The sequence below is a fragment of the Bison bison genome, unplaced genomic scaffold, assembly GCF_000754665.1.
Source record: "Bison bison bison isolate TAMUID 2011002044 unplaced genomic scaffold, Bison_UMD1.0 scf7180017864374, whole genome shotgun sequence".
Lineage (NCBI taxonomy): Eukaryota > Metazoa > Chordata > Mammalia > Artiodactyla > Bovidae > Bison > Bison bison.
In genome coordinates this window covers 5,934,953-5,949,210 of record NW_011494946.1, presented here as the reverse complement: position 1 = coordinate 5,949,210, position 14,258 = coordinate 5,934,953, and the positions used below count along the sequence as shown (strand labels likewise).

General features: G+C 43.3%; 1 protein-coding gene across 1 annotated transcript in view; it reads right to left on the bottom strand.

Annotated features, from left to right (window-relative positions):
* COL6A6 (collagen, type VI, alpha 6) overlaps positions 1 to 14,258 on the bottom strand; it is a 174,649-nt gene that overhangs the window by 96,696 nt on the left and 63,695 nt on the right. Inside the window, exons 6-8 of the mRNA XM_010856743.1 lie at positions 12,358 to 12,915; positions 9,393 to 9,968; positions 5,655 to 6,224 (exon numbers count right to left, since the gene is read on the bottom strand). Coding sequence (XP_010855045.1) covers positions 5,655 to 6,224; positions 9,393 to 9,968; positions 12,358 to 12,915 — 1,704 coding nt within the window. The remainder of the gene's footprint in view (positions 1 to 5,654; positions 6,225 to 9,392; positions 9,969 to 12,357; positions 12,916 to 14,258) is intronic.

Sequence of the window (14,258 nt, the reverse complement as noted above, 5' to 3'; positions counted from 1 at the left end):
GAAGAAGGCTAAAAGTGGATGGGAGTGGGAATCAAAAGAGGGTGAGGACTGGCTACCAAGGGCGGTAAAAACAAATAAACCAGGGTTCTGAGAATCTGACAACTAGCAGTGAGGAGCCCTGGAGTGGGGAGGCAGACTTTAGTTTCAGTACTGTACAGGTCACTACTGTGTTACTACTGAACCACTTCTGCCAGATCTCTTCACCTCTCTTCACCTCTCTATTTTCTTGTCTATAAAAATAAGAAGATTATATATTTCAAGATAAAAGTACAAAAGAACAGGGAAAAGAAAGGATTGGGCAAGACAGTAATGGTCTCCTGATTCCCTGCCAAACCCCAAAGCTGATTTTAATTATCTGACTTATAAAGAAAGTCCTTAATTGGAATTAATGATGGCAGAGTTTTAGTATTAAGAAACACTGTCCAACAAATGAACTTATTTAAGAAACAGACTCACAGACATAGAGAAAAACTTATGATTGCCAAAGAGGGATGGGGATAGGGGAGAGACAAGTTGGATTAGTAGATACAAACTACCATATACATAAATAGAAAAGCAACAAAGCCCTACTGTGTAGCACAGGGAATTCTATTCAATATTTTATCATAAACCATAATGAAGAATAATATGAAAAAGAATATATATGTACAACTGAATCACTTTGCTGTACAACAGAAATTAAGACAGCATTATAAATTAACTCTACTTCAATAAAATTTTTTAAAAAAGAAAGAAATATGGTCAAGATAGTAGGGTATATTAATAAGATTAGAAGACAGATTCTGGAGAAAACACTTATTTTAAGCACAAAGTTGGGCTGTTGGTTATTAGCTGGGATGAGAGAAAAATTTTGTTGGAGATTTAAAAGAAGGGGATATCTTAGATGAAAAAAAGAGAAAGAAAGATCTAGAAAATATAATTAGGTAAGTGAAGTAAAAGTGAAAGTCATTCAGTCATGTCCGACTCTTTGCGACCCCATGGACTATACAGTCCATGGAATTCTCCAGGCCAGAATACTGGAGTGGGTAGCCTTTCCCTTCTCCAGGGGATCTTCCCAACCCAGGGATCAAACCCAGGTCTCTGCTTTGCAGGCGGATTCTTTACCAGCTGAGCCACCAGGGACGCCCACAGTTAGGTAAAGACCTAGTTTGTATACCTCCAAGACCTGCTATCCGCACACACACCCAGGAGGTGGACACTTGTCCCCTGGAGATCCCCGGCGGCACCACTGCCGGCTCTCCCACACAGTGTGTCTTGGGCAGGGTTTGACACCGCCTCCCTGCAGTAGGTCTTCAATGACTGGTCTAACCCATGTCCAACCCAGCGGAACTCACGAGAGCTCTGGCCCCTTCCACCACTTCAGCCACAGATTCAACACACTGCCGCTCCTGTGTCTGACTTTCCAAAGGGCTGGATAACACAGTTCTGTAGTGTGGGAGAGCAGCTCTCCATGGGGGTGAACTGTGGCCAGTGAAAGGCAGAAGGTGGGAAAAAACCAATAGATAAGCGGCTCTTCTTCCCCCGATTGGCTGGTCTGTGCAGTGTTTCCGGGCTTCCCGGGTGACCTTCTGCAGGACCAGCGTACCAGTGATGCCTTCTCAGAAGCTGTAGCGAGCTTGGTAACACACAGCTCATATTTACTTTCTTCTTTCTTGTATCACTCATTCTTGCTTCCCCGGGACTGTACTCCCACTGGAGTACTACCACATAAACTGTGGTTCAAGCTCTGCTTCCTAGAGAACCCCAGTAAGACAGGGACCTAGAGATCCTTATCAAGAAAAGTTGGAAATGACCATCAATTTTTTCTTATATTTCCCATATTCCTTGAGTCAGTTCCTGAAGGTGTGTCTACTTCGTCCTTATCAGACTGGCCTTTGGTTGAATGTCCTTTTTGACTCATCTTCCTTGATGTGAAAGACGAGAGGTACTCTCGACTCTTTGCTACCTAGTCGTGGCTCCATGCCAGAAAAGGCAGCAGGTCCATATCCTGAAAACTGCTGGGGGCCTCCTCTGGGTGGTTAGAACAGGCAGACCCCAAGAAAAATCAGGAGATTAGCATGGATAAAGATAAGAAAACAGAGTTCAGTTTAGTTGCTTAGGGGAATTTGGTGTATATTGAGGCAGTAAATTGAAATATAGCTCTGAACTGCTAAATGATTAAAGTTGCTGAGCCAAGGAACTCTTGGCAAACTGTCCTTTTGTGAACTTAACTACTCTATCAGTCCATGCACCTGGCCTTATAAAATCACTTCAAGATACCTTTGGCAATACGCTGAGAGTTACTAAGACTCACTGAATATTTACACGAGCTTGTTCTCATGCATTCCTCATGTGTCCCTATGACACACAAAATAAGCAGAAATGCTTCTAATACTCATTTTGCAGAAGAAGATGCTGTGGCCTAGAGAGGCTTGCCCGAGGTCTCACGGTTGCTATTGTGGATCTCGCATGTGGGAATGAGATCCAGGCCTGTCTGGAGTCCCTGCACTGAACGACCTTATTTTCACCACCTCCTGGGTGGCCAGTGATGCTAGGTCATGCAGGTTTCAAGTGCTATATTATGCTGCTGGAAGGGACAGCCTAGCAGGGAGTGGCTTCTTTACATAGCAGAAGCTTTTGAGATATAAACCCATGATGTCTTAATAAGTTCCAGCACTTCATAGTTGAAGCACAATATTTATAACATGAACACCAGATAACCTAGACAGCCACTATATCAACAAATTTAACAACCCACAAATGTGTTGGAATCAGACAGACATAGAAGTTTGCTTAGTTTGTTGCCTTCCGTATAATCTGGGCTGGGCTTCCAATATTCCTTAGAGCTCCCTTTTCCTCATTTGTAAATGGGAATGAAAATACGAACAGAGAGTTTGGGAGTTTAATGAGATAATGCATTTACAATATTTGAAAATGCTTGACCCTCCATAGAGGCACAAGAAATACTGATGTTTCCCTCATATCTCCATGCAGCTAACCATCCTTTCCCATAAACTAAATCCTAAGTACAATCAGAGAAACAGAAATAATTTAACTGCACAAATGAGAAAACTAAGAAAGGCTAGTGACCACTCCAAAGTGGTGCATGTTTTAATAAGAAGCAAAGCTGGATGTTCAGGCTCTGAATCTGGTTTCTTTTGAGACACATCAAGCTACTGTCTGATTCCCCTTGATTTGGGAGCTTATTTTCAAGAGGAGCTGGTATCCTCCACCGTGTTTGCACAGGCTTTATCATTCCAACCTCATTAGTCCTCAGACCACAGCTTGGCCACAAAGGCCTCACACATTCTTGTTTGTTACAGTAATCACTTGAATTATCTTTAAAGTGTACTTTTCTTATTTATTTATACATTCATGACTTCTGTTTTGACTTTCCACTTGGCTTTCTTTCACCCTATTAAGGACAGATTAAATAGTTCCAAGATCATTTTCAGCCTGATATGAATAAATGGAAATGGGCATTTCATGTGAAACAGGAAATTCATGTGGAAGGTTTGGCTGAGGTCACCAGGCACATTACAAAGTATGGGAGGAAAGTGGGGTGCAATTTACATAGACAGTCCTGACCAATGGCAGGACTCTTAAACTTTGGTTCACACACTGGGCCTTATGGAAGGTTTGTGCTTAGAGCCCAGAAGACTTATGGAGGGGACAGTTGGTGTGCCATGAGTCTCTGCCCACAAGTGCATGCACACACACACACACACACACACACAGACACAGACACACAAAGAGAGGAGATAATGTTCTCTTTAAGTGAAGAGAGAAGCACTCTGAGAAGCAACCTGGAGATGATACGGTCAAGAAGTTCTAAAGAGTGAGACATGATGTAATGTTGCCTTCTATAAAGGAGAGGTACCCACACTGGAACACCGACACTGAGGGGCTGGAACTTCCAGAGTTTCCTGGGGAAACTGACACATAATTGTTTCCCATGGAGTTGATACTGCTGCACATAAGAAAGAGCTGTGTTGGGCTTCTCTGGTCTCCCATCCAAGAAAGCTGCCTGGAGGGGCAAAGAGATAGCAGCAGATAAAGCGGGCTGCTGCTGCTAAGTCACTTCAGTTGTGTCCGACTCTGTGTGACCCCATAGACGGCAGCCCATCAGGCTCCTCTGTCCCTGGGATTCTCTAGGCAAGAACACTGGAGTGGGTTGCCATTTCCTTCTCCAATGCATGAAAGTGAAAAGTGAAAGTGAAGTCACTCAGTCGTGTCCGACTCTTAGTGACCGCATGGACTGCAGCCTACCAGGCTCCTCCGTCCATGGGATTTTCCAGGCAAGAGTACTGGAGTGGGTTGCCATTGCCTTCTCCAAGATAAAGCGGGAGGCATCCCTAGATGCCCCGAAGATGAGGAAGGCATAAGGGAACAGCTGGAATTGAGAGATGCTCACTTTCCTCAAGGGACAGATGCCTCTGACAAATGTGCAGAAGGGGAAGTCTTTGAAGCAGTCATGAGTGGGCCCAGTTTACACAAGGGTTGCTGAGAAAATGGAGTTCTGAAAAGTACCATCAAGTGAAGAACTTTCCTGATCCTCTTTGGCCCATCTCCCTTGGCCAGCCCATGCTGGAGAGGTTGGACACCATGATCAGTAAGGAGATGGCAAGGCCTGGGAGGAGGGGGCATCACGGGAGGTGGGGGATGAGAGCTAAAATGCCGACCAGCTAAAATGGTCGTGGTGATCGGCCTGCAGCAGGGAAAGCACAGTGAACTTGACTGAGTGTGGAGTCTGAAGAGTTATCCAAGGATGGACATATTCATCACCAAGAAGAGGGCCACTTACTTCTTTAAAGTGGCTGGGGGCAAGGCAAGAGGTGACCCCATGAATGAATCGAATGGGTTGATGGTAGACAGAAGTGCAGTGACTTGAGGACGATGGCCCAGGTGTCACGTTTATTCAAAGTAATGTTAAATATGCATTTCCTCATTTCATTTGAACTAGACGCTTTGTGGTTTATTTTTACAGATGAGAAAATTAAACTTAGGAGAGTTAAGCCACTTGTGCAGGAAAAAGTGGCTATTAAATGGGCATTTATAGTCCACCAACCACTCATCTCCAGAGCTGCCTCTTAACAACCGTGTAGCCTTCCTCTCCCTGGTGGAAATCTAGGCTTACTCTTTACCATAGATAGTTATACAGAATCACAGCCAACCCAGTGGGGACTTTTATAAAAATAGAAAGTTATTTCTCCTTCAAGACCTTTTCTTCCATCTGTTGGAAAAAAATGTCAAAATGTGCTAATTTTTAAGAAAATATTTACCAACTTCTGTGTTGAAGTTTCATATTAACACTCTAAACTCTAAGATCCTCCCTCACTACCTGTGGCAGCAGTTGGCAGCCCCACTGCTAGGCAACCCAAATCTGTCAAATGGTTTGTTTTCGGGGAACACATTCTTCAGCCTCTGAAACCACCCAGAGTGTAAACAGGCCTTGTCCTCACACCTTCAGAAGGTGAGGCATTCCCATCACAAAGAGGGCATACTCTCCCAGGAGAGGAAAACTGACAAGAGGCTCATCCTGTGTCTCAATCTACAAGGGACAGAAAACACTTGATAACTGTGAAAGGTTCCATTTGAAATCAACAGGCACAAATCTGCATTCTCCCCGCAGCCCCAGAGAAGGCAGAGACCCTAGGGACCTGTTGGATACTCACTGCTGTCACCCCGGGGGGAACAGATGTTACGAACAATCCTCTTCTTGACCTTCTTCAGTTCGTCAAAGTTGTGAACTGTCAGCTTCTTATTGGCGGTCCCGGTGATCTGAACGAGCTGCTGGTCATCCACATCCCCGATGCCCACGGAGTAAATGTCGATGCCTTTGTGTCTCAGCTCTTCGGCAGCCTGAGCCACCTCGTCTTGGGACTGGCCGTCCGTGAGGACCAGCAGCACCTGGGGGGTACCTGCGTGGATCCGGCTGCCCATGTCCGGCTGGAAGTAGTGCCCCACCTGCCGGAGGGCGGCACCGATGTGGGTGTATCCAAAGATCTGCTTGATGTTTTCAATCTGAAATGAGATCTCCTCCTTGCCAATGAACATTCCCAGGGGGAACTCTGGCTGGTAAGTGTGGCTGAATTGGGCAGCTCCTATACGCACTCTGTTGTTACTGATATCAAAGTCTTGAATGACAGAGGCCAAGAATTCCTTCATCTTCCTAAAGTCATCTGGATGAATGCTATTTGAACCATCCATGAGGAACACGAGATCAACTTTTTCAATTTCACAGTCTACAAAGAACACAACAACAAAATCAGATTGTTATTCTTTCTCTAACTGAGCAGGGTAAGTCAAATGAACAAGACTGGAAGCTGACTGTGGCTCACATCATGAACTCATTATTGCAAAACTAAACTTAAATTGAAGAAAATAGGGAAAACCACTAGACCATTCAGGTATGACCTAAATCAAATCCCTTATGATTAGATTAGATTAGATTAGATCTGATACACAGAGTGCCTAAAGAACTATGGATGGAGGTTTGTAACACTGTATAGGTGGCCATGGTCAAAACCATCCTCAAGAAGAAAAAATGGTTGAAGCAGAAGCTGGAATCAAGATTGCCAGGAGAAATAGCAATAACTTCAGATATGCAGATGACACCACCCTCATAGCAGAAAGCAAAAAGGAACTAAACAGCCTTTTCATGAAAGTGAAAGAGGAGAGTGAAAAAGTTGACTTAAAACTCAACATTCAAAAAACGAAGATCATGGCATCTGCTCCCATCACTTCATGGTAAATAGATGGGGAAACAATGGGAAATGTGACAGACTTTATTTTCTTGTGCTCTAAAATTACTGCAGATGGTAACTGCAGCCATGAAATTAAAAGATGCTTGCTCCTTGGAAGGAAAGTTATGACCAACCTAGACAGCATATTAAAAGGCAGAAACACTACTTGGCCAACAAAGGTCCCTCTAGTCAAGGCTATGGTTTTTCCTGTGGTCATGTATGCATGTGGGAGTTGGACTGTGAAGAAAGCTGAGCACTGAAGAATTGATGCTTTTGAACTGTGGTGCTGGAGAAGACTTTGAGGAGTCCCTTGGACTACAAGGTGGTCAGACCAGTCAATCCTAAATGATATCAGTCCTGAATATTCATTGGAAGGACTGATGTTATGGATGAAACTCCAATATTTTGGCCACCTGATGCGAAGACCTGACTCATTTGGAAAGACCCTGATGTTGGGAAGGATTGAAGGCAGGAGGAGAAGGGGATGGCAGAGGATGAGATAGTTGGATGTCCGCACCAATTTGACCGACATGAGTTTGACTAGACTCTGGGAGTTGGTGATGGACAGGGAAGCCTGGCATGCTGCAGTCCATGGGGTTGCAAAGAGTTGGACACGACTCAGCAGCTGAATTGAACTGATAGGGAAATGCTATTTCTGAAGGTGGTGTTTTAGCTTATGCCACCCTGTGGTCCCATTAATTGGAAAGAAAACAGAGACACACAACCCTACCATAGGGTCAGTGTGAGGCATAGTCCCACATCCTTTTAGGCTTCTCTTTTCTGTCTGGCTTCACACCATTTTCTTTTCTGAGATGCTGGCGAACTGGGGGTGATGTGACAGAAAATGAGCTCTCACTTGCAATCTAGGCTTGACTTCCAGAAAGCCCAGTGACAGTGGTAGCATAACAAGAAAAATAAATGACACATCCATCTAGGGATGCGAACAAACAGACAGATGGTCTTTATTATTGACTTGGCCTTGCTGGCCAGTTGAGTCAATAAGCACTTTCCTCGTTTCCGGCAAATTGAGTTTTAAGACACAAGACTTCAAGCCTCTATCTAGTCTCTTTGTCTCCTAACCAGCCCGCTTTCTGGTGCATACAGGCAAAAATGTCGGCTTGAGAGAAGTGATTTTGAACAATTCACGATGGTTTAGTGCACTATGCTGCCCTTGTCTTATCACAGCAAATTAACAAAAAGAATGTGAAAGGCCATTGCCAGTGAGTGAGTTATGCTTGGCGCATGCTCATGTGTGTTCTTCAGCCTTCTGGAAAGCATTAAAATTTCCTTGAATTCCCCATAGAGCTCATCACTGACCTAACATTATTAATTCTCATTTTAGCCTCAGAAAAGATGAAAGATATCTTGAGATTTCTGTAACTGAGATAAACAAGGTAGAGATAAACTATCGGGTGAATAGATCCTTCAGGAACTGGTTAGTTCATTAAATGCCTTTGTTTCAGATTCAAATAAAGGAAATGAACTTTCTTTGTGCCCAAGGGAGAACATTCAATATAAAAATTCAGTTTCGACTTCTACAGTGGACTTGAAAAGGTCAGACTGAATTTAAGACATTGGCCAGTAGAAGGTAAGAGACTCATCCCAGCTTTTGTTGAGATCCAGATGGATTTTGTTAGTTTTGTGAACGAAAAAGATAGTAGCTGTAGTCTCAGGAGGCATAGCATATGAAAAACAGGAAAGTTAAATAATTTTTAAAAGGAACTGCACCAAGATATTGAAATCCTAGGTTAATATTAACTCTCTTAACAAAAATACTTGGTATTTTTAGTAAAACACATCCTAATAAAAATACTAAGGAGTTTTAAAAGACCATAATCTCCCTTTGATAAGAAACCGTAAATTGGCAGCTGAACACATGAATGAATGAATACATACATGGATGTGGCAGTGCAATTTCGAGCTGCCAGAACAGAAACATAGCACCTAGGGCAGAAGTCCTGTATGCTCTCTGCTCCGGAAACATCTGAGGCTAAAACTGGGTGTTTAGCACTGGGCTCCATGTTTCAAATGAGCCTGTGCCGTAACAGAAACATGCGAAGGCACAGGGAACTTCCGGACTGGAGGAGACAGGACTCCAGCCAGTGGTTCTGAGCACGAGAGGGACTTGATTTCTTGTGTAAACAGAAAGAAGAACTTTCTGTGGGTGAAAGTGGCGTGCAGAAACCCATTTGTGTTCCAATAAATACAGTCTGTTCAAAAAATGGTGAATTTTGTTGGTTATTCATTTTAAATATAGCAGGACCTATTGTGTAGCACATGGTTCCTGCTCCATGTTATGTGCCAGCCTGGGTGGGAGGGGGCTTGGGGGAGAATGGATACATGTGTATGAAGCGCTGAGTCCCTTCACTGTTCACCTGAAACTACCACCACATTGTTCATTGGCTATACCCCGATACAAAATGTTTCTGGTGTCAATAAAAATTAAAAAAAATTTTTTTTAATTAAAAAAGGAAGTATAGCCCCTCTTCATCAACAGAAAAAAAAAAAATGGTGAATTTTCCATCACTGGAAGAATTTATGCAGAGGTGTAGAAGGTTGAAGATTTCACAAGGTGGGAACTTCTATAGAATCTTCAGTGCCCCATTTGGTTTCCCGCTTATTTGGACCTCTTCTGATAATTAAGAAAATGTAATGGATGAATCTTACCTACTTTTGAAGAGTTACATACGCTGGCAGACACATCTGAAAATATCCCCTTCAGACCTCCAAAAGTTTCCACGAAGAAGTACTTGTCACTCGATCCTGCCATGGCCAGCAGCTCCACAGGGTTGGCACCGGCGATGCCCACGGCCAGGACAAGGATGCCCTTGTCTCGCAAGGCCTTGGCTGTAGCATTGAGCTTATCGGCATCGTGGGATTCCCCATCGGTGATCACGATGAGGACCTGTGGGACCCCTTTGTGCAGACGGCTGCCCCGGGCTTCCGTGAACATGTGGTCTGAGAAGCCCAGGGCCTCAGCGGTGTAAGTGTTGCCCCCCAAGGGCTGATCATTCTGGAGCACCGAAATCACCTCCCATTTGGTGTCCAGGTTATCCAGATAAAACAGCACCTCCGGGTCATCCGCGTACTTCAGAGCCCCAAACCGGACGTGATTCTTGCCCACATCAGCTTTTTTCACCAAGTCAATCATAAAGTCCTTCATGATATTGTATTCGTCATGGTCAATGCTGCCAGAGCTGTCGATTACAAACACGACGTCTAAAACTTCAATGCGCTTGCATTCTGAAAGAGGAAGGAAAAGGAAAACTGATGAGATTAGCCTTGCACATTATGGGGGACTCACATCCCCCACCCTGTCCCCCCGCATTTTAAATGCCAGGGTGTCCCCTCCATAGGATCAAGCTGTGCATCTGGATGTTTGCTCTCTGGATAACAGACACAGTACACATACTCATTTGTGTCTCTTTTAGGACAAGGCAGATGTGATATGAAGCCTGCTGCAGTGGGTGGGAAGCGGGTGGGGTGACAGTCACAGGACATCAGAGATAAACACAAGTGCTTTTGGACCAAAAAAACCCAATTCATAATTCTGAGGAAATTTTCCTGTGTAAGTGGTACCTTCAACATGTGCTTTCATTTATGCAAATCTGTCTATATTTTTTTTTTTTTAAGCCACAGGGATCATGAGGTTTTATTCTTAAGATAAACCTTGGGGAAATGACCAAATGAAAATAAATTTGGCAACACTATATTTTCTTCATGGCTAACTTTCCAAGGTTGCATTTTCTCCTTTTCTGACTTTCTTAAAACATAATCTGTATTCATGTCTGGGCTTTGTTATAGAAATTAGCCCATTCCACACTTGGCCCAACCAAGTGATCCTAGCATGACCTCTCATTAACTTTTTAAATGTGGGGTCAATGCCATGGAAAAGTAAAGTAATCCATGTGTGTATCACATTGTATTCTCAAGTGCAGAGTTCCAAACTCCAACTCATTCATTCTAGAGAAGTGGAACTGTAGGATGGTGAACGATTTAGCCTTTATGTAGCACCGTCTGTCTACAGGCCTGAGGAAGGTATGTTTCAACTGTTACCTCATCCATTTTGGAGAAATGGAATTGTGAGAAGGTTTCCCTAACCCTTCCCCAAGGCTCACCACATTCCCTTCTTTGGAGCCACTTCCCTACAACATGGTAGGGTTGTTGCAAACCCTAAAGCCAATACATTTACCCACCTAACTGGAGGCCACATGTACAGAGCCATGACCACATCACCCAGAAAGTCTGGTTCCACACAAATAGAAGCACTGTCCCCTGGGCCTTCAGCTGCTCAGGGGAGCCTGCTTGGATCACCCGGGAGGCTGCAGGGTAGGCTGTTCAGTCAAAGCACCCTTCAAAGAGGTCATATTTGTGTTGGTTGGAGTTACCGGGACACACAATCCAGGTGTACTCCTCTAGCCACAAAACATAGATTGCAGTCACCAATACTTCTAGTGCAGGTTGGCCAGAACTGTTATTTGAACAACACGATGACGTCCCTTTTTTCCTTTAAAATTCCGTTAAGATTCATCTCCTTCCTAGAAGTTTTCCAGAATGCCTCCGTTGTCAGGCCCCATGGGTCCCTTATTCCTGCTGAACTGTTATTACTTTCATTCTGCAGCACCCTGGGAACACCGTGATGACTGCCTGTTTATTTCCTCTGAAGCATCCATTGCTCAAGTTCCTATATCTTATCCCTCCTTTATAAGATTTAATAAATATCGACATGTTTTTACAAAGATTATCTCATTTCATATAAGTATTTTAAATGAATACTTATATGAAATGAATGAATATCATTCAGTCATAAAAAGGATGAAATAATGTCATTTCCAGCAACATGGATGGACCTAGAGATTATCCTACTAAATTAAGTCCGACAGAAAGAGACAAATATTATATATCACTTATTTGCAGAATCTTAAAAATCTTAAAAAAAAGATACAGATAGACTTATTTACAAAACAAACTCACAGACATAGAAAATGAACTTATAGTTACTAAAGGGGAAAGTAGGGGGAGGGATAAATTATGAGGCTGGGATTAACATATATATACATAAAATAGACAACCAACAAGGATCTACTATATAGCATAGGGAACTATACTCAATATTTTATAATAACCTATAAGGGAAAAGAATATGAAAAAGAATACACACACACACATACGCACACACACACTGTATGTATGTGTAACTGAATCACTTTGCTGCACACCTGAAACTAACATGACATTGTAAATCAGCTATACTTCAATAATTTTTTTTAAAGCAATAAGTAAATAAATTGCTTCCGTAAGAACTCCTGATTCAGATCCTACTAGGGAACCAGATCTAAAATCCTGTATGGTACTATTTTCCTTAAATGGAGGATTCATCCCCCTAGTGCTTTGTCTACAAATGGGAAAGAACCTAGGTAGATCTGAATTGTTCCTTACTGTCTGATTTTAACAGTTCTGTTGAGGAAACTTGCATTTCTCTATGTGAGCCAAAAGCCACTAGGATAAATAGTTCAATTGAACAAAACTGGCTTATAGTGTTCAAATAGTAGATTGCTTAGTTCAAGAGGCAAGGACCCACATGGATATGTGGTGTTTCAGTGATCCCCCTGGTGAATGTCCCCATGCTTACCTTCACGGGGGCTGCATATTCCAAACACAAGGTCATCCTCAATGTGCTTCAGAATGTCAAAATTCTCAACATAAAAAACCATCTCTGGCCTCCCGCTGATCTCTTCCAGCTGGGTGACGTTGGAGCCAAACACCCCTACAGAGTAGATAATGATGCCTTCTTCCCGAAGTGCCACCGCTGGGTCCTTGACTATGTCCTGAGCCTCACCGTCCGTGATGAGGATGAGGAATTTCCTGACATTGGGCCGGGCTCCCTTGGCAGGGCTGAAGTACTGAGACACAAAGGTCAGGGCGCTACCCATCAAGGTGGTTTCTCCAATGTGAGCCATTCGGTCTATTGCATCTGAAATTTCCTCCTGGGATGTGTATCTGTTGAGCTGAAACTCTTCCTTATTGACATCGCTGAACTGGACCACACCGATTTGCACTCGATCTGCCCTGATCTGAGATTTGCTCACCAGGTTCTTCATAAATGTTTTCATTTTGATGAAGTTCTCTAGTCCTATACTGCCAGAACTGTCCACCAGGAACATGATGTCGGCCTTCATCTCTTTGCAGGCTGCATGGGAGAAAGGAGATGTATATTCAAGTTGGCTTCATGTGAAAAGATGAAGAGTGAAGAGGAAAATCTAAAACACAAACAATTCTATACGAAGTTAAGTGTGTGCTTGCTAAGGGTTGTTAGCAGGTAAATGAAGCGTTGAAGATGATGAAGGGGAACCTATTCGCTTTATTATTTAGAAATCTGCTTTAACGTATAACCCAGGGCTTCTCAACCTCAGCACAACTAACATTGTGGTTGGAAAGTTTGTACTGTGGATGGCAATCCAGGCACTGCAGGATGCTGGAGAATGTTTTGCAGGATCCCTGTACTCTACCTGTTAGATGCCCCCCAATGATGACCCCCAAAAGTAAATGTCTCTAGACATTTCTAACCATCCCCTTAGGGACAAAATCACCCCTGGTTTAAAACTACTGATCTAACGCTAGAAGATTTCATACAAGTTTTATTACAAAGTTATTAAATAAACCCCCAATACTCCTTAAAATCAGAAATCATTTGATCATATTACACATGCAATGGTCTAATCATAGATCTATCCTCATAGGAATTTGTAGGGAGATACTAAATAATACTTCTTAGAAGCCAATTCGGAGAAGGCAATGGCACCCCACTCCAGTACTCTTGCCTGGAAAATCCCACGGATGGAGGAGCCTGAAAGGCTGCAGTCCATGGGGTCGCTAAGAGTCGGACACAACTGAGCGACTTCACTTTCACTTTTCATGCATTGGAGAAGGAAATGGCAACCCACTCCAGTGTTCTCCAGTGCCTGGAGAATCCCAGGAATGGTGGAGCCTGGTGGGCTGCTGTCTATGGGGTTGCACAGAGTCAGACACGACTGACGTGACTTAGCAGCAGCAGCAGCAGAAGCCAATTAACTAGCACTTCCCCCAGTTATGACCACCAAGTCTTTAGACATTGCTAACTATCCCCTGGTCAGGGGAAGTCACCCCTGGTTGAAAATTACTTACCTAGCTCTAGAAGATTTTATACAGGGTTTGTTAAAAAGCAATTTAAATAAACATAAAACACTCTTTTTATGCATCAGGTAATAGGGCAACACTCTAATGGGTCCTCCATTTTGTTCTGGGGAATAAACAGCTCTACAAAGTCAAGAAATTTCAGCTGGGATATTTATGCCCTTTCTCCACACCTGAAATGTCAAATACTGAAGGGTGCAGAAGCCAACTATATAGAATGGAGAAACAACAAGGTCCTACTGCATAGCACAGGGATCTATCCCATAAACGGAAAAGCATATGGAAAAGAATGTTTCTACACGTGGCACTGCAGAGCAGAAGTTAACAGAACATTGTAAATCAACTATACTTCAACAACAG